The sequence below is a fragment of the Berghia stephanieae genome, chromosome 3 (genome assembly GCF_034508935.2).
Source record: "Berghia stephanieae isolate SIO BIC M18660-M18661 chromosome 3, UCSD_Bste_1.3, whole genome shotgun sequence".
Taxonomy (NCBI): domain Eukaryota; kingdom Metazoa; phylum Mollusca; class Gastropoda; order Nudibranchia; family Aeolidiidae; genus Berghia; species Berghia stephanieae.
The window spans coordinates 57,711,133-57,737,407 of record NC_088362.1 but is presented as its reverse complement, the minus strand read 5'-3'; the positions used below and the strand labels follow the sequence as shown (position 1 = coordinate 57,737,407).

Here is a 26,275-nt window from a genome sequence, read left to right as displayed (position 1 = left end):
CATGGGAGGTCAAAAGATCCCACCCAGGATATTGATGATGATGATTGAGAATCAGAAAAAAAAAAACAAGACACAAAAACAAACAAATAAACAAACAAAAAAGCTTTGAATACAACAACGTATCAATAATAAAAGCTTCTCTATCAACAGCATTACAACAATTATTTATTGTTTAAGAATTTATTGTACATATATTAAGATCAAGTGCATTCATTGTTCTGATCGTAAATAAGTTTTGTCCAACTCTTGTTGGACACTCACATAGGCCCTAGGTTGTGCAGGCAATGAAATGGGGAGTGAAGAGGAGGACTGTAATTCAGACACAAATAGCCTTGAATCACCAAAGTAGTAGTAGTAGTAGTAGGAGTAGTAGTAGTAGTAGTAGTAGTAGTAGTAGTAGTAGTAGTAGTAGTAGTAGAAGTAGTAGTAGTAGTAGTAGTAGTAGTAGTAGTAGTAGTAGTAGTAATAGTAGTAGTACTACTACTAGTAGTAGTAGTAGTAGTAGTAGTAGTAGTAGTAGTAGTAGTAGTAGTAGTAGTAGTAGTAGTAGTAGTGGTGGTAGTGGTAGTGGTAGTAGTAGTAGTTAGTAGTAGTAGTCGTAGTAGTATAGTAGTAGTAGTATAGTAGTAGTAGTATAGTAGTAGTAGTGTAGTAGTAGTAGTAGTGTAGTAGTAGTGTGGTAGTAGTAGTAGTAGTAGTAGTAGTAGTAGTAGTAGTAGTAGTAGTAGTAGTAGTAGTAGTAGTAGTATAGTAGTAGTAGTAGTAGTAGTAGTAGTAGTAGTAGTAGTAGTTAGTAGTAGTAGTAGTAGCAGTAGCAGTGGCAGCAGTAGTAGTAGTAATAGTATTAGTAGTAGCGTATGGCCACACCTCCAAATTCACTTCGTCAACCCCGTCTTCCTCTTCCCTAAGAACAGTTTCATATCCACCGGCAAGTTTAGTAACTGGACAGTGGAGGATGATGTGATCGCTGGTCTCTGGAGCTGCCTAACATTTCCGGCAGGCATCACTGTTCCCAAGTTTCCAATAGCACATATTTGATGCAGTTCTTCCACATCCAGTAAGAGGTGATTTGAGGAAAGCCAATATTTTCTAGCATTGTGGGATCTTTTATGATGTTTCCTCCTCTTCGTATCACTAAAGGTGATAGAAGAGAAGAAGGACATCGTAGCATCCTTTGTCCAAGATGCCGTAAGTGATCACTTGACTATCTGGACCAAGATAAAAATAGTGGAACTGTCACAATGGATGTCTATTTGATGCAAGTTGATGGCTGGAGAAGAATGGTCAGCTATCCTATCAGGAAACGGTACCAGAATCAATGGTCTGGCCATGATTTTAATCTTTCTTTTTGGGAAAAACCTGTATATATTCTAATCTTCATGGTGGAAAATGTTGATTCAACACAAGTACACATGTTGGACAGATCCGCAAATAATACTTTGCTGGATTCAAAGGGATTCTACTAGATGGAAGCAATTTGTAGGAAATCAAGCAGTGGAGATCAAGGAACTGACAAACCCTGTGAACTGAGAGCATTGATTGTTGCAGTGAATATAATCCTGCTGATTTATTGACAAGAGTTATTGATGCCAAAAGTTTAATCAACAAAATCAACAGCTTGGCTCAGCGGTATGGTCTTTGCTTCCTTCCCGAAAGGAACTGAATTCGATCATCCGCCACTGCACAGTGTGGTCTTGATTAAGTCACCTCTCCCTAGTTCAATTTGCGGTGCTGCACTGTGGCTGATGCCTGGGTTATTCCAGTCTTCCCTTGGAATAGACCCTAGAGACAAATTTCTCCTATGGGATGAATAAAGGGAATCTTATTATTTTATTTATTTATTTTGGTTGCATGGACCACAACAGTGTGTAAAATCGATGTAGATTGACACAGACGATGAAATGGATAGTGACAAAAAAAGGACTGCCAATCAGACATGACCAGTCTTGAATCACTAAAAGTGATAGAGGAGAAGAAGAATGTTGTAGCATTCTTTGTCCAAGATGTTGGACGTGATCACTTCTTGTAGTTTGAGAGGTTTAGAAAATGGAGCAAACTCATTATTAGAACTGTTGGTTGGGTTTTAAGATTTGTCAAAGCTGCAGGTTACAAAATTTTTTTTTTTTTAAATGACAAAAACTTGACAAGAGATTTAAAGACAGATGAAATTAATGATGCCAGAAAGAGAATAATCGTGTACAATCAAAGGACAGGCTATCATGATGCACTGGACCATTTGCAAAGAAACAGGCCATTGTTGATAAAAGGTCATCTATATCGAAACTAAAATTTTTTAAAAAAGGGGAAATTTTTCTCTTGGGTCTCTTCCAAGGGAAGAATGGAATATCCCAGACGTCAGCGGCAATGCAGTGCCGCAAATTGAGCTAGGCCGAGGTGACTTGTGAAGGTCAAAGACACTAAAATGTTCAATGCATTAGAAATTCCTTAAATAAAATCATCATGCTTGTAAAAAGTATTCCTTGCAGTTGTACAATTGTTATAAAAGTTTTCTTTTGACTTTATCTCGAGGCGTTGATGGGATAGGATCTTCAGTTAATTCATTCTCCTCTATCTCCTCGTCACAGAAATCTAGAGAAAGAGTTGATTTAAAATTATCACGGAATGGAGTGTCAACAGAGACCTCATTCAAACGAGCCTGTTTGCAGGGACTCTGGATTGTGTGGAAAGAAGAGGAAGATCGTGGTGGAGTTTTCTTGGGAGTTTTTGATGATGACGATGTGGTAAAAAGGTTTTTATGTGGTGAATGCGTAGAATTTTTGACAGCTCTGTTTTGTTGTGAATTGCTTGAATCCTCTTGAGTTCCTTCACTGGAAGACTTAAGGGTAAGAAATTTGCTTTGAGTTGGTTTATTTGAACCACCAGTATCACCCCTGATGGGACTATATTCACAACTATTTAGAATAGGCACTCTTTGGTCAACATGATTGTCCGTTTCATTGTCACTGTCAGAAAAATTTGAAATGGAAAAATCTTCTACATCATCTTCATTGACTAGAGAATTGACTTTGCCATTTGGGTTTTTGCAAAGCACTTTAGAGTGTTTGAGGGTTATTGCCTTCGCTGGTCTGTCATTTCTGTTGAGTCCTGTCACAACATCAACGACTTCGCCTTCTTCCTCTTTAATATTAGATGTGCTGGGATGTGACACATCTGAAAGATAAAGAAAAAATATGGAGTAATCAGGAAGATATGCAAAGATAGCTAAAACTTAAAGTAAGGAGTTTTAGTTTCTGTATTATCTTGATGAGATATGGCTCCCTAATGCCCAGGGACTCTTTCATATTTTTGTTAGTTTTCTTTGCTGTTCAGGAATGTGGAGAATGTTTCGGGATCATTTAATTTCAAATGCATTTATTTTATTCTCATAGAAGATACCTTCCAAAAACGTTTACGTCTCTGAGGTATTATTTTAATAACAGCAATTAATTGTTGGCTCTACTAAAAAGTAAGTATTAATTTACAGCTGTAAATTAATTTAGAGAGAGAGAAAAAAAAGAAAAGAAAGAGAAATAAAGGCAAATATAACCAAAGATTTCACATCATTTTAATACAATTTTTAAAGATTAAAAAAAAAAATAAGAAGGAAAAACTATTTTTTAAAAACCAAACAAAACAACAATAACAAAAAAAAAAAAAAAAAAACAACAAAAAAAACCTTAAAAACAAAAACACTCCAAACAATCAAAAATAATAAACAAAAAACAAGAAAAAGCTTTAAAAAAAAAAGTAAAATCATTAGTAAAGAATATGAATTTGAAGAAGAAGAAGAAGAAGAAGAAGAAGAAGAAGAAGAAGAAGAAGAAGAAGAAGAAGAAGAAGAAGAAAGAAGAAAGAAGAAGAAGAAGAAGAAGAAGAGGAAGGAGGAGGAGGAGGAGGAGGAGGAGGAGGAGGAGGGAGGAGGAGGAGGAGGAGGAGGAGGAGGAGGAGGAGGAGGAGGAGGAGGGGGAAGAGGAGAAGAAGCAACAGCGACTGCAGCACTGACTGACCTGTGTCATTCATGGCCTGTGTGAAGTATGGGTCCGGCATGCTGGATATCCAGCTGTCATCACTACTTTCATAAGACAATGACAAGGATTTGTCTGGATCACTGCACTTGGAGGTTGATAGTCTATCGGCCTTTACTTTCTATAGAAACAATAAAAAGGAAAAAGAAATTGACAAGGATTTGTCTGGATCACCGGATTATTTTGTTACCAGATTGCCTTGTAAGGTAAGTATTATTGTGATTTTGGCCCAAGCACCCAGCCACCCAGAAGCAAGAAAAACAGGCATATGGGTAGAAGTGGTAATCAACACATGCATAATTTTGTGTCACACATTTTGGGGCATCTTGACTCAATGGTACGGTATTTGCTTTGTACCTGAAAGGTACAGAGTTCGATCAACTGCACTGTGAGGTCTTGAGTAAGTCACCTTGCCCTAGCTCAAATTAGGTACCACAATAGACGTCATTTTGTGGCAGAAAAAAACTCTATATATTTTGCGTCACGCGTCAAGAAAAGGACTATTTTTAAATCAGGTCATTCAACCATTCATACCTCAACCATTAAAAAACGTACAGAGCTAAATTTGGCATCGTCTTAAAGAGGAAGGTTTCAGCTTTATTTCTATACCACTTCAAAATTAAAAAATGGACATTAAAGGTTCAAAATTGCCGTTTTAAAACTTTAAAGCAACTAAAAATCCCGACATATTATTGATAAAAATTTTGAACCGATTCTATCTAAAAGACAAACATCTTATCTCTATTTCTACCAATTTGTTTTATTGAAGGTTGTTTAATGGCCGAGGTATCGCATTTTTAAAAAGCCCACCAAATCCTTGTTTTCAGCTTTGGGTGTTATCAGATTTTTTTACACCTCATTGTAGTTTGTAACAGCACTCAAAAAATGCCGTGAGAATGAGATCTCAAATTATTGACAAAAAAAAAAAAAAAAGAGTTCACGAAAACCACATGAATATTTTATTAAAGTCTTTCATAGTTTATGTTTTAGATAGTTTAAAACAAAATGAATACAATAAATATTGTTATTTCAATTGATAACTTGGGTCGGTAAGTGGGTATGTTTTAATGATGGAACAGCCTAAATAAACTTCTCATTTTTCCGGTTATTATTAACGTATAATCTTTTTTGGATGACTTTCTAGCCTTGATTTTCATTGAACGACGTTTTGTTTTTATCAATTTATATATGTAATTTTTTTTCGTATCTGGTTTGTCTCTCGATGTTTATTTTTTGCTAAACAAAAAACACGGGACGAATTTATACACACACTCTCCACTCATGGCAGCCATGTTGTTGCTATGACAAAATGATGGTTTGACCTCGTTAGAACTGAAGTAGATTTTAAGGTGTAATCAATTGCATAGGAATACCCACTACTTGTAGTTTATAAATAGACAAAAGACACACATTGATTCATCCCAATGTGTTAGAAAGTTGAAAAAGCATTGTTATTGTTTATTTTATTTGGGAAAAGTGGTACTTGTAATGGTTATAAGATTGGAGAAATAAGACTTCGAAGTGCCACTTCGTTTTCTAACAATTTTTTTTTTCTGATGCTTTCATGACAGTGATAGACTATGTATAGGAACAATAAGAGTTACTAGTGGATAATGAAGCAGTATATCTGTAGAAGTTCAATAATAATTCTTTACGCCATTAAAACTGCATCAAAATGGATAATAGGATGACGTGTAGTTATTTGTTTTTGTTTGTTTGTATTTTTGTTTTTGTATGTTTTTGTTTTAAATCGGGAAGAGATGTAAATTTAAGACGAGAAAAGAAGCAAATAAAGAGATTTTGTTCAGTTTTGGTTTTGGTGAGATTTGCAATACCTGAATTCGTACAATACTCGCCTCTCAAGCAAAGGGACATTAATCATAAATAATCGGGTGGCTAGGTCTTTAGGGTGTGTGTGGTGGAAAGTACTTTATTTCAGACTAGCGTCCTATCAAAAGGGTAGCAGTAACACAGAAATCAGGATACAGTCACGCGTTATAGACCTTAAGGTGCTAAAAGACTTTGGGGTGGTAGGGGGTTGAGGACGCAAAAGACACCTGCTGGGCACAAGCGCATGATTCCGTATAAGAGGAAAGCACTCTACTGCCAACGTATATATCGATACCCTCCTAATAAAATACAAAGGGAAGATTTACAGTGGAAAAATCATCCCCCATTATAGGAATAATACATTTTACTGCACCCTTTCGGTTAAGGATCCCAGAGAGGGCCAAGGCAAAACCAAGCAATATAATTACCAGACAAGTCCATAAAGTAGAATGGAAGTGAAAACAGACGTTGTGGAAGTAAAAACATGATGTCTTTAGATTATAGGTGTTTCTTAAGAGGTTGATTTATTATTTTATGCTGCTGGTTCCAACAGTGTGCTTATCATTCACGATTTCATGTTGAATTTTGAGAAGGAAATATTGACTTTACCAAAAAGTTAAGATGATTTTTTAATTCAGCAGGTCCGGTTTCCTATGGCATGTGATAATTTTCTTCTATCTTCATTATTTTGAGAGATATTTAATATTTTATACATTTTGCTCGTGATTATAGCTATTTTTCTGCCAACATGCAAAATCGCGTGTTTCCTGATGTTCACCTCTTTATTTTTCAAAGACCATTTGAAGAAAATGTCTGAAAAAAATTGGATCTCTTCCCTGGAGTACTCTCTACCCGTTGATGTGAATTACATGTCATTTTGTATATAGTGCAATTTCCACAAATTGTGCTCAAAGCGCAATACAAGGGGGTCCTAGCCAACACTAACACTTAACATGTAGGATGAGAGATGGCACCTGTTAAGCGGTATTACAAATTTTTATTCCAAGAGAGACACTGATGTGAAAGGACACCTGAGTAAAGTGAGAGAATGTGAGTAAAGAGCCTTTTTCAAGGACTCAACTATGCACTGCTCAGAGCGGTACTCGTCTAAAGATGAGTGTCATACTACAAGACCACATGGCCGCATGTTACCATTTCTGCTATAATGTAAAGCTGTGTAAAATTCTCTCTTTTTCCACAGATTCCTCCACACTCTGATACATCTTTCAGGAGCAACAATTAAATTCCAGCAACACAATCCTACCTCCATGTTCTGGGTGTGATTAACCAGCATGTCGTCCAATCTCTGACGCAGACGACTAAAGCGTGGCATGCTCCTGCGTTCGACAGCAATTCTGAGCTGAGACATCTTGCCAATGATGTACACAGCCTTCTTGCCGCGTGTCACAGCTGTGTAGACGTGTTGCCAGTTCTGGGGAGCTGCTGGACCAAGGAAATACACCACTGTGTCAGACTCGGATCCCTGATGTAAAAAATACCAAAGCAAAAATGAATGAATACAATAGAGTGGCGTGGGGTGGGGGTCTCAATAGCTCAGTTGGTAGAGCACTCGTTTCACACGCAAAGGGACTGAGATCAATTCCAGGTGAAGTCGAGATTTTTTTCTGACCCCCCTGCCTAAAGTTGACTTTAAGAGTGTTAACTGTATGCAGATACCACTGTATTGAAGTGATTGATTAGTGATGAACAAAAAAACCCAGTGGATATCAAATTGGATAACAATATGAATATGAAGCAAAGAGACCTGACTACTTACTCTCAACCCATCGCACTGTGAACACATATATTAATAGCATTACCTGATAAGTGTGAATGGTTCTGACCCAGGAATGTTTCATCTTGCAATCTTTTCGGAGGGATTTCTCTGCTACACAGACGACTCGAGGGAGAGTGGGGTCTCGGTCGGACAGGATGAGGTACTTGGTCATTCTACCATCTGACGATTGAATCTGCTTCTCCTGATAAACAGTATATGGATTAGGGATGGGGAAGGGGGAAATAAAGAAACACTGTTATTTTGTTCTTGTTATTTTGCTGTTTAAAAAAAAATTTAGATTATTTATTGACTAGTAATTTATGGTCAATTATCACTAGTCAAAAGATGTGAAAAAAATTAATAACTTTTCAAAATTATTCTTCCACAAGCAAGGGAAAGACAAGTTGAGCATGCATATATTTAGTCATTAAGTATAATCTCTCTCTCTCTCTCTCACAAACACTCTTTCTCTGCCACACACACTCTCTCTCTCTCTCGTCCTCTCTCATTTGATTTCCTAAATGATGTTAATAATTATTTAACTTTATGGAGAAGTGTCAGGTGAAAACAGAGAATAAACATTTCACGGTGTCAGAGAGCCAAACTCAGGATCCAATTTTGATACGACACCTTCTGCCTGGCTGAGAAAAAGAGAGAGGGAGATCAGCGAGCAGTCATACTAGCAAATGAGCTATCTACCCATCCTACTTGCAAAACAAGATTTAACACTGCTAATTTCCTTACTGACTGGCCACCAATGAGTGTCTTCCTTGTCCTTCGGCCATCAGCCAGCCATCATATATGTTGGTTGAAAAGGATCTCACAGGACAATTTCGTCAGAGTAGTGTCGTCAATTTCTTTCTGGTAACAGGAATTGATTTGTTTCTGGGACCAAACTTGAGGGTCACCATGGCTCAGCGGTAAGGTCTTTGCTTCATACCCGAAATGTACCGAGTTCGACTACCCATTGCACTGTGTGGCTTTGAGCAAGTCACCTAGCCTTAGCTCACTTTGCAGCACTGCACTGCGGCTGATGCCTGGGTTATTCCAGTCTTCCCTTGGATTAGATCCTAAATAAAAATTTTCCCATTTGGGATGAATAAAAGGAATTTATTTTTTTTATTTGCTAGACCATCAAGCCAAATATTTACTTACATCCATGATAAAAAAGACTTCTCCATTGCACAACTTCTCTTCGCTCGGTGAGTTCTGAAATCAGTTGTGAAAATGCAATCAGCAATAAAAACCGAAGTAAATATTTGTATTAATCATCTACTCTTTAAAAAAGAAAAAAGTTGGGAGTCAAAATTGCTCCCAGAGCTGCCAGCTTGAAATTTTTAAAATTCGTAGTTTCCAAGGGAAAAAATGAAAAATCATCATAAATAGATTTACCTTTCCACAAAGATTTATTGACTCAATGAGACGAATGCAGCTCTGTAGCTGTAGTACTAGGTAGGTCCAATGTTAAATTTTTGCCACAGATTTGAAAATTATAAAACCATTTTTTAGAGATTGATGTACAAGTAACTTGTAAACCTTTTTAAAATTAAGGGTAATTCTATCACCTGTTGACTCAAATGATAATTGATAAAATCTGCTATGGCATAATGATTGGTCATATATCAGTTTCAATGAAGTGGCAGTTTGGCATTTACCTGCAAAAGTAGCGTTTTTATAATTTATTTGTTTAGTTTATGCAGTATAATTTCAGGTTTGTAAAACATTTCCTCACAGATTTAATAAATTTAGAGAAAAATAATTAAGATTGAACATATTTAATTTTATCTGTCCAATCAGAAGAATATGTTTGTCAACAAAAAAAACATTTGATTTAGGTCATGGTTGTACTCATTTTATTTTCATGACCAAACAGAAGATTTAGTGAGTCAGCAAACTTTCGTTTCATCCATTGCCATCTACAAAACATGATTTGACATTGTATTCAACTTGACAATCTTATGTAAATTCATTATATCCACACTGGAGAAAGGAGTTACAATAGCATCTCATAATGCTGTGCAGAAAGGATAAACATTTAAGGAAAACAAAAACAAAAACAAAAATAAAACGTACCGTAATTGTCTAAGCCATCTGTAGACTATTTCAAGTCTGCATCATAATAACTTAAACAAATTCATTGCTATCAAAATAAAATTACAAAAAGATAAAAAAGAAAGAAAAAAAAATCATAGGGAAAAGACATTACCTTCTTCTTTTCTCTTTCTCCTGTCTCTTGATTCGTTTGTCCAGAATGGTGCTTTTCCTTCCACTCTTTTTTCCTTTGTGCAGCCCTGGCACGTCTCTCTTCCCTACGACTAGCTGCCTCCACTTCCCTTTGGCGGAAATCATTGACCGTTTGATCCAGATCACCGTCTTCACCCGTAAACAGGCTGGTCACTTCAGCGGCGCTTAAGCCAACATTGGTTGCATTCAGATCGGATTCTTTGGACCAGGAACCTAGTTTTCCTACGTGTTTTGAAGACTGCTTCAGTCCATCGTCATCGTTGAGAAGGTGTTGGATTTCTTGAATGTATTCGTTTAGATGTTTCACATGATTAATGACCTTGTGGTTTTTTCCTAAGCAGATTTTGTCACCAGGTTCAAAGTGGAACATCTCCTTTGACTTGTTTTTGGTTAAAACAGAATGTTCGTTGTAAAACTTGCAACACAGCTCATTAATGGCACGACAGTGAGCACTAAGTAGGGAGAAAGAGGGGGAAAAATGTATAAAGATGTATCACAGTAGATTCTGAAAGATTTTATTTCTTCTCAAATATTACTCATCACCGATATATTTGAAGTAGCAGAGGTTGGTGAAGTGGCTGAGTGGTTAATGCATTGCACTATGACCTAGAAGGTCCCGGGTTCGAACCCCACTTTAGGCACTTTTTTTCTTGGGCAATATTATTTACTCCCAATTTGCTCACTTGGATAACATGGGTGATTCCTGTTGACATCAGACATCTTATTTGATGAATTATCTTTATTCCTTCGTGGAATGCCTAGGCATTGCTATTTTATGATGTCATGGCAGAAGGCATAATGGATAATAGATATATTTGAAACACAAAAAATTAATGTCACAATATGGAAGATTTTGAAATTCTTTCAAGAAGTTTCCCTTATAGGTGAAAGTTGGAAGCTTCAATTTACTATGAGACCAATCACACCGGAGAAAATTTTCCAGTTTTTGAGAAGCAAATAGTCAATATGGGAGAAGCATATAATCAGTATGTGAACTGCACGGACCTGCCTACTTGAAAATTAAAAAATTCATAGTTTTAGGAGATAAAATTCGAAGTCGCTATAGATAACACTATCGCTCAACAATTTACCCTCACAATGATGAAATAACATAAGCCCTAGAATTATGCAATCTGGCATCAACCTCATTTTCAATAAGGTTTAATGACTTAGAGATGCTCATGAAGTTCTGAAATTGGAGCCAAAATCTCGTAGAAGTAGTAGGCAGGTCTGAATGTATATAATGGTAACTGAGGTCCTAATAACTTGAGTTGTTGAGCACTTGGCTTACAACACACAATTTAACATTGTTAGGTAAGGAAAACTTAATCATCAAGATAATTTATTGCTTAGTTTGTAGGAAAAACAGAAAGACAGCCACAGACTTTGATTTGACAGAAGATCCAGAATAGGCCGATAAAAATATAATTGACTTTCTAGTAATCACTTGACTGGCAATGATAATGTGTTTTAATAATTATAATTAATAATAATAATAATAATAAAATAATAATAATAATAATAATATAATAATAATAATAATAATAAATAATAATAATAATAATAATAATTTTTTAAAAATTGGGCAATGCTTAACTCCTTTTTAGACCCTGAACGTTGCACATTTATGATTCATTCGATCATGAATAATTTTCAATGACTTCAGTATTCTATGATAGTAATTTTCGACTTTACATTGTCATATTGATATAATTTTTCCTTACATTCAAAGTTGTGTAAAATTGACTGTGAATGATACAATACAACCTATATGAGATTTTGTAATTAAAAACTAATGTATAAGGCATTTAAAGGATGATTCCTTTATTCAGCCTTTAATAAGATAAGATAAGATATGATAATATAAGATAAGATAAGATAAGAAACCCCTCCTTTTCAACTGTACAAAATCATCGAAGTTGCTGCCATACAAGCAACAATTTTCTTATTCAAATTTGTTTTATTTTTATAAATCACAAAATTTGAAGAAAAACAATCTTCGATTAAATTTATAACTCAATGTCGTGTTGCTCAACAAAATTATGTACAACAAGCACTTATTGCTTTTAAATTTGAGTTTAAAAACACAATTGTTGGTAATAATTGACCCAATCCATTCTCTATTCTAAAATGTTACTGATATCTCAGTTAAAATATTGAAAATGGTCAATAAGCAGAGAATCAAGGAGGAAGTGAGAAAATCTTATAAGCAAAAATGCAAAACTTAAACTAACTTTCTGAAAGAGACGAACTGTGACTGGACATGGCATTGAACATCTTGATTGTGTCTAAGCAGGTTGATGATGGTCTGATCTCTCTCTGGGGACGAGTAACACAGCGCCATTCAATTATAGAAAAATAGATAAAATCATAGTGAAGGTTAAGGCATGTCCATCTGTCCCTACTGCACTCACAGTTGCGATTATCTTTGGCTACTGAGTTTTTATCACTGAGTAGTGAGTTTTATGATTGAAGGTAAAGTTGAAATGGACACCTTTAAGTACCTAATGTGCTTTAAAAGAATTATAATTGGAGAGTCTTTAATGGTAAAGTGACAACAATACTACAGTCAATAGATAAAAGCTCAATATGCCTTTGCAAGTGCTGCTCCGTTAGTATTATTATAACTGGTAATTGTAACACCAACAACAGTACTAATAATAATAGTCATAATAATAATAATAAAATAATAATAATAATAATAATAATAATAATAATAATAATAATAATAATAATAATAATAATAAAATAATAACAATAATAATAATAATAATAATAATAATAATAATAATAATAATAATAATAATAATAATAATAATAATAATAATAATAATAATAATAGGAAATAATCACATTTGTTTAGAGTGTTTTGCCGTGGCCTCAAAGCACATTACAAAGTCAGATATTTGAACAATCACACAAACACTTACACGCGAGCACACAAACACACACACACACACACATGTACACACACGCACACAAAAACCTGCTACTACAGTTCCCATACAATGAATGTATCCTGACAAACAATAAGATCTGAAGACAAACACTGTGAAAGCTATCGTTTATGCTAATGGTCAATTCTTAGACATTTTTGAATACTATTTCATGTTTTAAAACTCATGCAAAAATTCAAGCAAACAAACACATCAAAAATCACCGTTATCCTCTCCGTTCTCTTCTAGACCAATAAAATGAAATCTCTGTTCAGGGTCAAAGGTTGGCAACAAGTGTTTGGAGATCCGTTTGGCATTTTCTACGATCAAAGTTGACTCGGATCGGTGATTTTGCGTAAGCTCGATGCTGAAACCAAAACTTGGCTTTGAGAAAGTCCTAAATATATCCTGGAAAATAAAAGAAAAGAAAAAAAATAGTCAATGTTATTAACTGCCAGGTACTCATTTTACACCAGAGTACGGTGAGAGAATGTGAGTATAGAGTCTTTTCCAAGGACTCAACTATGCACTGCTCAGAGCGGGTTTCAAACCCTGGACCCTTCAAATCCGAAGACAAGAGTCATACCACTAGATGACGTAGTCACTCTTTTGAATGAAAAAAAGTGTGATGGTTTGATACAAAGAGCCAGATTTTGCCCTGACTGTTTTCATCATATGAGCAAAAAAAAGTTTTAAATAACATTTTTTTCTTTTAAAACTAGTGTGCACTGCACTACCTGTAACATTGTCCCTGAGAGATCTTGAAACTCTAAACTGCTTCTTACTCTGGAAGAATTGCACGGTGCATTTGCCTGGCCCCAAGGACTCAAAATTATTCCCCATGTGACACCTTTCGTCAGGCTGCTAGACAAATGTATTAAAAAGAGTGCAAAACTATTATTATGATCTAGAAATAAAAACCAAAAACCAAAACAAAAATAAAACATGACTATCTCTATAGCATAACATCCACTTAATTTGATAAAAGCAATTTACAAGCTGTCCCAAACCAACTGCAATATTTAACAAATAGGACGAAACATGACGCCTGTTAGGTTGAAATCATATTGTTTTTCGACAGATACGACACTGTAAATGGCCAGGTACTCATTTTGCGCCACTCAGCAGGGATCAAACCCTGGGCCTTCCAGTCCGAAGCTGAGGGTCACACTGCAATACCACATAATATATGCATTTTTACTTTCACTGAATGTACTATATCTCAACTCAGCTGTACAAAACTGGTCTTACTCTTAGAAAATCTTCAGGTTCTATTGACGGACTAATTGAATAATCATCATCATTATTATTATTATTCACCGGGAAAGACTCCAGTCAGGAGCAAATAAATTTGATTCAGGGTTACCTGACTACATAGGTGCTCTTTTACTTTCACTGAATTTACTATATCTCAACTCAGCTGTACAAAACTGGTCTTACTCTTAGAAAATCTTCAGGTTCTATTGACAGAATAATTGAATAATCATAATCATCATCATCATCATCATTATTATTATTATTATTATCACTATTCTTATTATTATTATTATATTATTATTATTATTATTATTATTATTATTATTATTATTATTATTATTATTATTATTATTATTATTATTATTATCACTATTCACCGGGAAAAACTCTGGTCAGGAGCAAATAAATTTGATTCAGGGTTACCGGCAGCTTCTGTCACATGACCACATAGGTGCTCTTTTACTTTCACTGAATTTACTAGATCTGAACTCAACTGTACAAAACTGATCTTACCCTCAGGAAATCTCCAGGTTCTATTGACGGAAGCTGTTTGATGTCCCCAAGAAGGATGAGCTTTGACAAATTGGCATATTCCAGAAGAATGCTGATAATTGCCGCAAACAATCGCACCGACAACAAACTACACTCATCTATCACCAGAATCTGATCATGAAAAAAATGATGAAATTAAAAAAAAAAAAAAAAAAAAAAAATTAAATTAAAAAAAAAATAAAAATATATATATATAAACATTTGAAAGATAATTAAGATTGTTTGACTTCTACAACGTTGTTATCGAGCGTTGCTCTCATCAGGACTTCCTGATGAGAGCAACGCTCGATATCAATGTTGTAGAAGTCAAACAATCTTAATTATCTTTCAAATGTTTATAAATAGCTCCTTTTATCCTAAAGTTGAGCACTATTATTTCATGGTTTTTGTTTTTATAATTTATATATATATATATATATATATATATATATATATATATATATATATATATATATATATATAACAAATTTAAAAAGCAACCCCATATATATTATGCATAAAACCAAAAAATATGAGAGAAGAGGTGTTATCTACATATCTATTTTTTGGAAGGAAATAAACTGCCTCAAAAAGTAATGGGTATAATAGAATACACTTTCGGCTATCAAAGAAAAGAAAAAAACAAAACAAAAAGACAAATAGATAAATCAACAAAGAGCTGATACCAATACCTTGACATGAGAGTATGTCCATTCCTTCACTTCCTGGTCCTCTTTGGGACTCTGCCAATTTCTCCAACTCATGACGACACTGTGGATGGTTGCAGAGGGAAGTCTGGCCTTGCATCCCAACAATCTGGCAGCTTTTCCTAAGGAGATGTGGAGAAAGAGAATATAATACAGCTTCTGATTAACCCTCTCCTTACCAACTATAAGAAAATTGTCAAGTTCGCTACAATACAACAACCAACATTTTTCTATAGTACGGCTATATGGTCTTGTGGTATGACACTCGCTTTTGGATCGGAAGGTACTGGGTTAGAGCCTCGCTCGCTGCAAAGTTGAGTCCCTGGAAAAGGCTCTTTATTTGATTTCTCTCCCTTTATTCAGCGTGTGTCTCTGTCGGAAAAAAATGTAATATCGCGTAACAGGCATCATGTCTCATTCTAGATGTTACGTGTCAGGGACTCCTTGTAATGTGCTTTGAGCATGTTAAGTGGATATTGCGCTATATAAATGTTGAGATTAACTCAGGGGTGTAAAAATGCGAAGTTGAAAACAATTCTGAAGGATTGCAAGATCTAAAAAAAAAAGAAAAAAAATCAGCACGAAGCGTCTTATCTGTTATTACAATAAATATCTGTACAGAGCCTTTTGCTAGAACTTAAATGTGGCATTTCTATATCAGATTGTCTCTTTAGTGAAACACATGGTTGCCAACCCTGGCCCATGAAAGTGTGTACGATGGAGAACCAAAACAAGTAAGATTTTGAAAAAATGCGTACAATCTTTCAAACAAATTAAAAAACCTTTTAAAATTTTTTTTCTAAAACCTATTGCTATCGGCTTGAAAAATGAAATGGATGTTTTTACATATGTCTAAAAAGTGTGGCTATGTGGTCTAGTGGTAAAACACACTTGCCTTCCGATTGGAAGGTCCTGGATTCGAGTTCAGCTCTGAACGACGCTAGTTGAGTCCTTGGACAAGGCTCTTTACTCTCATTCACAATACACAGATGTAAAATGAGTTCCTGGCCGTTAACAGTGTTAACTCTGTCATTAAAAAAATTGTAATAGCGCCTGACAGGCATCATGTCCCGTCCTTCATGTTAAGTGTTGCTGTTGGCTAGGGACCCCTTGTAAAACGCTTTGATGATGTTAAGTGGAAACTGACAAAAAAAAATATCTCAAGTTGAAGTTTAAGTGTAATCACCTGTTGGTGCCACTAGAAGAATTTGCTGCTTGAAACGTTCCATCTCCTCACTATCTGTATCTTTCTTATCTTTAAGTATCTTCAGCAAATCCTCCTTTAGCTCCCTCCTCAATCGTCCCTCCTTGCTTTCGACAATACGAGACACATCCTCTTCAATGTCTCTTTCCTCATTCTCATTCTCTTCCTCCTCTCCTGATCCATCCTTTAACGCTGATTCAGTTCGTGTTGTGGGATTAGAAAGACTTGTTTGTTCATCTTCACATTTTGTATTTTGGGCTTGGGGCTCAGCCTCTTGTATGACTGTGTCCTCCAACTGCTGACTAAGCTCTACTTCCTTTAGTTTTGCAAGACTTTTTTCATGCCTAAAATACATCAAAGAAAGATATTCATGAGCAAAACAAAATTAATCATAATTCGATTGTTTCATAACTAGTACAAGTCTCCCCCCTGACAGAAACAACCCTGTTAACGGACTGGTAGTCATTTTACACCTGAGTACGGTGAGAATGGGTGTCAAGACCCTTCTCCATATAAATCCTCAAGTTTTTCTCCTTTTTAAAAAAATGAGCCAATTAAGACCGGGAGAAATATAAAGTGGGAAAAATGTGGCAACTCTTGTGGTGTCTCCTTTAAACATGAAACTCATTTACTCAATTTCATTTTTGTTACTCTCCATCCATCAGTCATCAACGGTGAACAAAAAAAAGAAACAAAACAGTAACCCCTGCCCCCTCCCCCCCAAATAAAACACCAAAAGATAAATTAAAAAAAAATAATAATAACCATAAAAAAAAAAGAAAAAAAAAGACAAGAATAAAAAAAAAAAAGAATAGAAAAGAGGAAAAGTAAACAAGAAGAAAACAAAAACAAAAAAAAGAAAAGGAAAACAAGAAAAAAAATAGAAAAGAAAAGAAAGAGAAGATAAGAAGAATAAAAAAAAGAAAAGAAAAGAAAAGAAAAAGAAGACAAGAAGAAAAAAAAAAAGAAAAAGACAAGAACAAAAAAGAAAATAAAGAAAAGAAAAGGAAAATAAATAGACACATACACCCCTTACCTGTCACAAACATGTTTAAGCAGATTGGTGACGACTGTTGTCTTCCCACAGCCACCCATCCCAGATAGGACGACGATGGGAAGATGGGAAATATGACGGGATGCTTTCAGTTGATCCCTGTCACCACGTATCTTATCAAAATCTGGACTGTATTTGAGATGAAAGTGGGAAATATGATAATATGATTTGGGAATTTAAATAAATGTATTGATGTATTAAGGTGATTAAGTGGAAAGTATGATTTATTAGAGAATGATTTATAAGATTGATTGTATACAGAAACCAAAACCATTGAATAAGAATCATATATAAGTAGAGTGGAAGTCTCAGTAGCTCAGATGATAGAGCACTCGCTTCAAATGCAAAGGGACTGAGATCAATCCTGGCTGAGGTCTCTTTGCATGTGAAGTGAGTGCTCTTCCAACTGAGCTATCAGGGTCCCCATGTGCTATTGTATAGGGCAATTAAATAAGATAAGATATATGTACGCTCAGATGGAAAATTGACCAATGTCCGTGATGGTTGGGTGGGGGCGGGGGGGGGGGGGGTTGGTGGAAAAAAAGTGCTTTAACAAAAATGATTTTTAAACTATAAAAAGTAAAATGGCCCTTCTTTCATGTAAAAAAATAATTTTTAAAGATTGGGTTCATTTCATAATAATTAATGGATAACTTTGAGACTTTCAATGATTAAAAGTGGGTTTCTCAATTTCTTGTTAAACGTGACATGACTAGGGTCATTCTTCCATCTAGGTCTTCATATACTCTCAGTGTAAGTACCTATCAAAGTCCACATCCATGTCATCCACGTCAGGCTCATATTGTGTCAAAACAGTTTCAAATCCCTTAACGGTATCCACTTCAGCCTTCCAGTTGTGGTGTAGGAATACATTGACATCCTGGTTGAACTCCTCACGAACTATGACCTTGCTTTCCTCTAAGTAGTCTAGGGCTTCTTTCCATCTCTCCCCCTTGGAGACAAAAATAAATAGGGATTGGTGTAAAGAAGTTTTTAAATTAATGAAATAAAAAACTTCATCGATCAATTAATTATTTTAAAAAATGGTTACTGATAAACAATTCTTGGGGGGGGGGGGGGGGGGGGGGCTGCTTGTGTGCTATAAAAAATAATTAAAAAAAAAAGTTCCCTTTATTCATCCCACAGGGGAAATTTGTCTCTTGGGTCTATTCCAAGGGAAGACTGGAATAACCCAGGCGTAAGCTGCAGTACACTGAGCGAGGGCGAGATACTTGTTCAAGGCCACATAATGTACGAAGCAAAGACTGTACTGCTGAGCCATGCTGTCCCATGGAATGGATATTCTTTTTCTTCTTTATTTATTAAAAAAAATAATTGAGCTTTTATATAGCACGATATCCACTAAACAAAGCGATTTACAAATGGTCCCTGGCCAACAACAACACTTCACATGTAGGAAGGGACATAACGCCTGTTAGGCAATATTCCAATTTTTTTCGGACAGAGACAATGCTGTTAATGGCCAGGTACTCATTTTACACCTGAGTACAGTGAGTAAAGATCCTTTTCCAAGGACGGAACTATGCGCCGAGCGAGGCTCGAACCCAGGACCTTGTGATCCGAAAACGAATGTCATACCACAAGACCACATAGCCACACATGAAGAAGATGAAATCTTTCCCATACTTACCCCGGCAATCTTGTAGCCCAGTTTATTGAAATAATAGTACGTTTTCAATTTACAGAAAGGCATGAACATGTGGCCATCCCTCACTGCATCGACTTTCAGCACTTCATAAATGTGTAAAGCATCCTTTTCTCTCAGAGGTGTCACAGGCATGTAACCAGCTTTCTCGTAATTTGACAGATATGCTTCAGCACCGGATAGCTTCAGTTTAGTGTACAAAATCTAGAAACGTAAAGATATTATTTCTTTAATTTATTCTATCAAAATCAAAATAAAACAAATTAATTAATCAGCGTTGCCAATTCAGGAGATAAAATTTACTGAATTTGCGCATAACACATACACATACCTCTTTCTGAGTTCTTAACTCCACTAATAAGACACTATGTACTTAACCTTTTACCCCGTTTAGCAGGTGATTGGAAAATATACTGAGGGCTTATAACATACTGAATTCTGTAAATATACGGAAAATTGGCAACCTTGATTAATAAAAGTACATCTTATGACTTAGGGTTCTTTTTAAAATTATTGTTTTTTTGATGATTAGAGCTTGTGAGATGGTTGAGTCAGTTTATCATCATATGAATGATAAGGCTTGAAATCAGTTACTGAATTGAAATTCATTTACAATGGACTGTTTGTTCTTAAAGGTTTAACGGCACTTGCAACACATTTAGGTCATATCAGTGCCAGTAAAAAGGAAGAAAAAGCGAACAGATGCAGATTCCAAGAGTATATCATCAATATACTCAGTTTGAGATTACCTAAAAGCCTCATCTTGATACCAGTACAGGATCCCACGAAGAGGAATACACTCAAATGTTCACAAAACACAAAAAACCCCATAAAAATCAATACATAACAGAGAGATGATTTACAAGGAAAAAAATATAACCATAATGAGGTGAGAATAATAAATATATATATAATTTTATTATTCTCACCTCATTATGGTTATATTTTTTCCTTGTAAATCATCTTTCTGTTATGTATTGATTTTTATGGTTTTTTTTGTTTTTAATTATTTTAAATATTATTTATAATTGTATTTAATATTATTTAATAATTCGCTCCAAGAAACTGTCGAGCATTCTACTTGCTTCCAGCCAATTCCTGTCAACCATAACCATAGCTATACATTTGACTGTTTTCCTCCCAGTCAAGGATCCGGCCCATGCCAGGACAAACCCTAGAAATACCACTCCACTAGAAAATAGAGGGAAAGAAGACTGAAAAGACTGAAACGGACTTTGATTTATTAGGCTTGATAACAATTAAATATTACTTTTTACACCAACTTATCTTGAGATCAGTCCTCTTAGTTGGGGTCCAGATAGCTCAATTGGTAGAGCACTCGCTTCACCCATAAAGAGACAGAGATCAATCCCAGGTGAAGCCAAGATTACTTTTTTTTGATCCCCTTGTCCACTCAGCAGTGACTGGGTAGCTGGGTCTGTTAGATCTGGTGGAAAGTACTTTGCTATATACTAGCAAAGGGTAGCAAGCAATTGCACTAGTCCATTTCACGCTTTAGAAACCAAGGTTGCATGTCTGTTTTATTATTTTACTCAAAACAATTTTTTTTTGAAAAATAAAGTAAAAGATTAAATAAAAGTAACAATCAAAATATCAACTTTCAACCTCTGATAAGGAGCTTAATTAATTGATTTCATTGAGCTATTATATAGTGCAATACCCACTAAACGTGCTCAAAGCGCTTTAAAAGGAATCCCTGGCCAACAGTAACAATTAACATGTAAGACAGGGCATGATGCCTGTTAGGCGATATTACAATTTTTTTTTATAGAGACAACGCTGTAAACGGCCAGGTACTCATTTTACACCTGAATACGGTGAAAGAATGTGAGTAAAGAGTCTTTTCCAAGGACTCAACTATGCGCCGAGGCTCGAACCGAGGATCTTCTGATCCGAAAGTGAGTGTCATACCTCTAGACCACATAGCCGCACTTACCTGTCTGAAGCAGTATTCCCAAGGACTAGAGACAGCCATTGTCTGAGCCATGTTAAGTTTCGAAGGGTGCAATTTACAGAGATAATCTTGAAATGCAAAAGGGAGCAGTTTGGACACGCATTCGACGAGCTGGGGGTGGCTCACAGCTCTCAAGACAGTGCAACCTAAACCTAAATACAGAGATATCATTGAAGTAATACATTGTCCACAGTGCAAAAGGAAGACATTGTTTTTTATTGTTTTCTTTTTAAAACTTTTATTCTCTCCGCTAGAAGATCTTGTAAATTATGTCATCAATGAAATGAGACATACAATGCACATACACAATAAAACAAAAATAAGATAAGATAAACTTTATTTATCCACTTCTGGAAATTTACATTGAGTATTGCCATACACTGATGCAGTTCTGAAAATAATAAAAAGGAAATACAATGACATAGAAGTAAACCAACTAAAAAAAAAAATTAATAAAAAAAAAATTCTCTCTCTCTCTCTCTCTCTCTGTTTCACTCACTCACTCTTTCATGCACACACAGACAGACAGACAAACAAACAAACGCTCTTCTCTTGTATCACCTCTTGTATCACCTTTTTATTGTCTAATTACATATAATATATTCACACCCACTGTTCACCGTCGACACTGTCCTTGATCTCCATCTTAATGTCACTTCTACTTCTAGAAAGTCTCCTTGATGTAGGGGGTACAAAGAAACATTTAAAACGTTCTGTTCTGGCATTTAAGCTTATCAACCTGCCTGATCTATCTGACATTTTATATTCAAAGAATAGAGGATGTTGCTTATCTTTCAAGATATTCAAAACTTTTTTATAGGAATATTCTTCACAGAGGGTATTTTGTGTAGGCAGGGTGGACTGCACAATGCTTTCGGCTCTTCTTACAATTTAATCTATTCTTTCTCTATCCCCAGCAGTGATGGCCCCACCCCAGCAACTGATTCCAAATGTTATAACACTTTGAACTATTGACAAATAGAACATATTAAGGATTTCTTTTGTAATGAGAAAAGAATTTAGTTTTCTAATGAAAAATAATCTAGAACTTAGTTTTGATCAAATATTATTTACGTGCAAATGCCAAATATTAGAGATGGGCCTTAATCGATATGAAAAGGTATTGAGTACTCTATTGAATAATGATTTTTCAGAATCAAATAACTTATTTGATATTCGCTATTATGTAAGTTCAATGTGAAGGAATCAACAACATAAAACGCATCTTTCGTTACCCCTTTTTGATCATTAAATTGTAAAAGTGACCCTCATCCCCCAACCCCACTCCTTGAAAACTCATTTTATAATGTTCTGAATAATTGTTTATTTATTGAGTGCTGTCAGAACTACCGAAAATCCATCAATAATAATCACACACATATATATATTTATATACAAAATGCAAAGATAATACAATATAATATACTTATATAGCGCAAATTAACCCAATGAAAGTGCTCTAATGCGCTTAACAATCACTCAGACTATATAAACTAGCATACACACTAACACGTCTACACACATAAGAAGATTAATTCAATAAATAATATTCATTCGCACCTGATTTGAACACAGCCGATGTAATATGAGCCCCATGATTGTCAGGTGCCCACCGTCCAATGTCGCTATAGCCTGGGTACTTGACAAGACTGCAGGTCTCACCCTCTGAGGCCACATAGTTCTTGAGCGTTGATTCCAGGTTTAAGAATGTTAGAGGCCCACCTCCCAAGTTTTCTCTGTTTATCAAATGTTATCAAAAAGACAGAAAAATTTTAAAAAACTTCCCTCAATTCGACCACAACTTTTCTGATTGAAAACAGTGAGAGTAAAGGTAGTCCATCAGAGCCATGAGGCAGACAGATACAGAGTTTATCACGATTTCAATAGTGTGGAATGAACAAAAAGAAGAAGAAGAAGAAGAAGAAGAAGAAGAAGAAGAAGAAGAAGAAGAAGAAGAAGAAGAAGAAGAAGAAGAAGAAGAAGAAGAAGAAGAAGAAGAAGAAGAAGAAGAAGAAGAAGAAGCGCTTTATGCCAAGGCCTCAAAGCACTACATCAATTGCATAAAGCTTACACAGCGTAGGTCAAATAACTCACACACATGCAAATGATATCTGTTCCTGTGCACTACATACTTACTTAAACACATACGCACACACACACACAGATTTGGAGCAAGTTGGTCCCAATAGCTCAGTCGGTAGAGCACTTGCTTTTCACGAAAAGGGACCGAGATCAATCCCGGGTGAAGTCTGGTTTGGTTAGATCTGATGGTAAGTACTTTGTGAAAGATAAACGTCCTATCCAAAGAGTAGTAAGCAATTATTATTGTCTGCTTCACACTTCAACTAAGGCTCTGTGGGCTTAATTGGATTTGGGGTTAAGTATTCCTACCTGCAGAAAATTTCAAAGCATGCTTTCAACGGATCCTTGACCTCTGGGGGGAAAGCTTTCACACAGTCGTCAAGGAATAAGGACACGTAGTACTGCTTCATTCCATTGTCTTGCTCAATAAAATATGCTGGAGGGGCTTGGAGCCAGGTTTTGTTAACTTTGACGCGGACTGTCCAGTACATGTGGGTCAGAGGGAATTTCCCTTTGCAGGCTTGTTTCTTCCCATTCTCACTAATAATTGATACTGTTTGAATTTTTAAAAAGACAAAGAAGGAAATATGTTCAGTCTATCTGGAATATAATTAATTTATCTTCACAATAAAGAGTTCAGAAGGAGGAGGAGGAGGAAAAGGAGGAGGTGGAGGAGGAGGAGAAGGAGGAGGTGGAGGAGGAGGAGGAAGTTAGTAATATAATTACCTTCAAAATAACGAATTGAGAGGGATGAGGAGCAGGGGGAGAAAGAAGAAGAGGAGGAAGTCAGTCATATAATTAACTTTAAAACTTCATAATTAATAATAAGAAGTTCAGAGGGAGAAGAGGAGGAGGAGGAGGAGGAGGAGGAGGAGGAGGAGGAGGAGGAGGAGGAGGAGGACCTTTCCTTGTTTTAAACGATATAACTTTGTGCTTTCAGAATGTACTTACCGTTTATAAGTTTTGGCTTTTTAGATCTGACTCGCCCTCCGCTGTCAGAGGAGTAGTCCAGCCACATGTCGTCATCGTCGTCATCATCACTTTCATCGCTTTTAGCACCTCCCTCATCATCATAAGGGATACGAATCCTGCCTTTTAGTTCAACATTTGCATTTTTGTAACTCATTGTCTGAAGAATGGTAAAAGGAAGAGACTGAAGATGTCTATGCCAAAGGTCAACAAGACAGGTCAAACAAGCAACAATCTGCTTGATCTGGAGGGCTGCAAATAAACATAAAAATAGAAAATAAAGTGTATGTGTGTAATGCCTATAGGTAAACATGTCTTTTGAGTGTGTACATATAATGTGTGTGTATGTGTGTGTGTGTGTATTTGAGAGAGGGATAGAGAGAGAGAGAGAGAGAGAGAGAGAGAGAGAGAGAGAGAGAGAGAGAGAGAGAGAGAGAGAGAGAGAGAGAGAGAGAGAGAGAGAGATATATATAGTGAGAGATATGATGATGATGCTGATGATGGCCAAGAATACTTGTCGAGGTGAACAAATAAAAGTTAATGACATTTGAAAATTTAAAAAAAAGTATGTTACACATTACAAGATCTGGTGGAACATACTTTGCGACAGACCAGTGTCCCATCTAAAGGGAAATAAGCAATTTCTATTGTCCATTCTATATAGAAACTGGGTCAAACTCAGGCTCCATAGGTCCACTGTCTCCGAAGGACTTTACAAGCTCCATTAACCAAACAAAACGACGAAATAGATCTTCTACACTTTGAATCACAATGATTATCTATTTTTGTCATATTCACAATTTGATTTGATTTTAATTTTGTGCATTCTTTTGAAGCCACCTTGGATTCAATTGTGAGAGATTCCAAGGCATTTGTTCATTTATTAATTGTTCGGGGGTCCAGATAGCTCAGTTGGTAGGGGGCTCGCTTCACATGCAAAGGGACTGAGATCAGTCCTGGGTGCAGTCAAGACTTTTTCTGACCCCCCTGTCCACCCAGCAGTGAATAGGTAGCTGAGTCTGTTAGATTTGATGGAAAGCACTTTACGATAGACTAGCGTCCTATCCAAAGGATAGCAGCAAGCAATTGCTATTGTCCGTTTGACACTATAGAAACTGGGATAAACTCAGGCTCTATGGGCCCAATGATTCTGAAGGACTACAATTAATTGTTGATTATGTCTTCTGTAAATTTTAAGCATCAGAATAATACTGTCATAACATGATATAAACCAGACTACAAATTATCGGTTGCAAGTATAAGAGATTAAAATAAGCATTCAAAAAATATTTCTAATATTACCGACAGTTGTATTGGTAGGTTGAGTATTGTACTTTTATTTGTTCTGTTTTGTTTAGATTTATTCCTGTGTTATTTTTTTTTTTATAGTTTTACATTTCTCAAACTCTAACGATATCAACACTACACTACTACACATGCACACACACATTCCCCCCCCCCCCCCCCCCCCATACCACCTCTCTCTCTCTCATAGTCTCCCTAGAAACTTCCAACCATTTATTTTGTATTTCATTTTATAAATGGTCCTAGTACTAGAGATAACAGAAACATTTTCATAAACTTGGTCTAGAGATGAACTAAGATGATTGATGAAAGAAGTGTGTAACTTGTAACATGTAGAGTGTAGTGTAGTGTAAGTTGTAAGTGTAACAGTAACACTATTACTAAATAGTTTGAAAACTAAAAGTAAGAGAACTTGTTATTACATCCATTAAATGAATTCACCTCGCTGCACTCAGGGTATTTTTAATTTTATAAACTGATATATTATATCAGCTGACCTGACGTGAGAAAACAAGTGATAGCTATCCTATCAAAAGATTCAAAGTTTAGTTTCAGTTCTACTTTCGTTTTCTTTTGTTGTCTTTTTAGGCGATTTTCTTATCTTCAATAACAAAGAATTTTTCTCTACGGGCTTGAGAGACTGAAAGCAATTTATTATTTATTTCCTATTATTTTTTAAATTGGTGCGAAAATATATTCCTTAAACAGTCACT

At 35.7% G+C, this 26,275-nt stretch overlaps 1 protein-coding gene across 1 annotated transcript; it reads right to left on the bottom strand.

Annotated features, from left to right (window-relative positions):
- Positions 1-143: 143 nt before the first annotated feature.
- Positions 144-26,128, bottom strand: LOC144968071 (DNA helicase B-like). Its single transcript, XM_078906048.1, has 19 exons — positions 26,060-26,128; positions 24,240-24,509; positions 23,598-23,841; positions 22,767-22,942; positions 21,189-21,358; positions 19,217-19,435; positions 18,327-18,517; positions 17,548-17,694; positions 16,494-16,855; positions 15,293-15,429; positions 14,583-14,732; positions 13,037-13,220; positions 12,111-12,195; positions 9,839-10,328; positions 8,788-8,841; positions 7,676-7,834; positions 7,120-7,338; positions 4,008-4,146; positions 144-3,171 (listed from the first exon to the last, which is right to left on the bottom strand). Exons 2-19 carry the CDS (start codon positions 24,412-24,414, stop codon positions 2,498-2,500), a joined length of 3,975 nt encoding a protein of 1,324 aa, XP_078762174.1. The 5' UTR covers positions 24,415-24,509; positions 26,060-26,128; the 3' UTR covers positions 144-2,497.
- Positions 26,129-26,275: the final 147 nt, after the last annotated feature.

What these genes read in the sequence shown, in the direction of transcription:
- LOC144968071 (XM_078906048.1), bottom strand. Translation starts at nt 24,414, where the DNA reads ATGAGTTACAAAAATGCAAATGTTGAACTAAAAGGCAGGATTCGTATC. An exon ending in AGAGAACGGAGAGGATAACG is followed by an intron (nt 12,196 to 13,036) that starts GTGATTTTTGAT and finishes ACTCGTCCCCAG; the next exon opens with AGAGAGATCAGACCATCATC. An exon ending in CAGTTCGTCTCTTTCAGAAA is followed by an intron (nt 10,329 to 12,110) that starts GTTAGTTTAAGT and finishes CTCCCTACTTAG; the next exon opens with TGCTCACTGTCGTGCCATTA.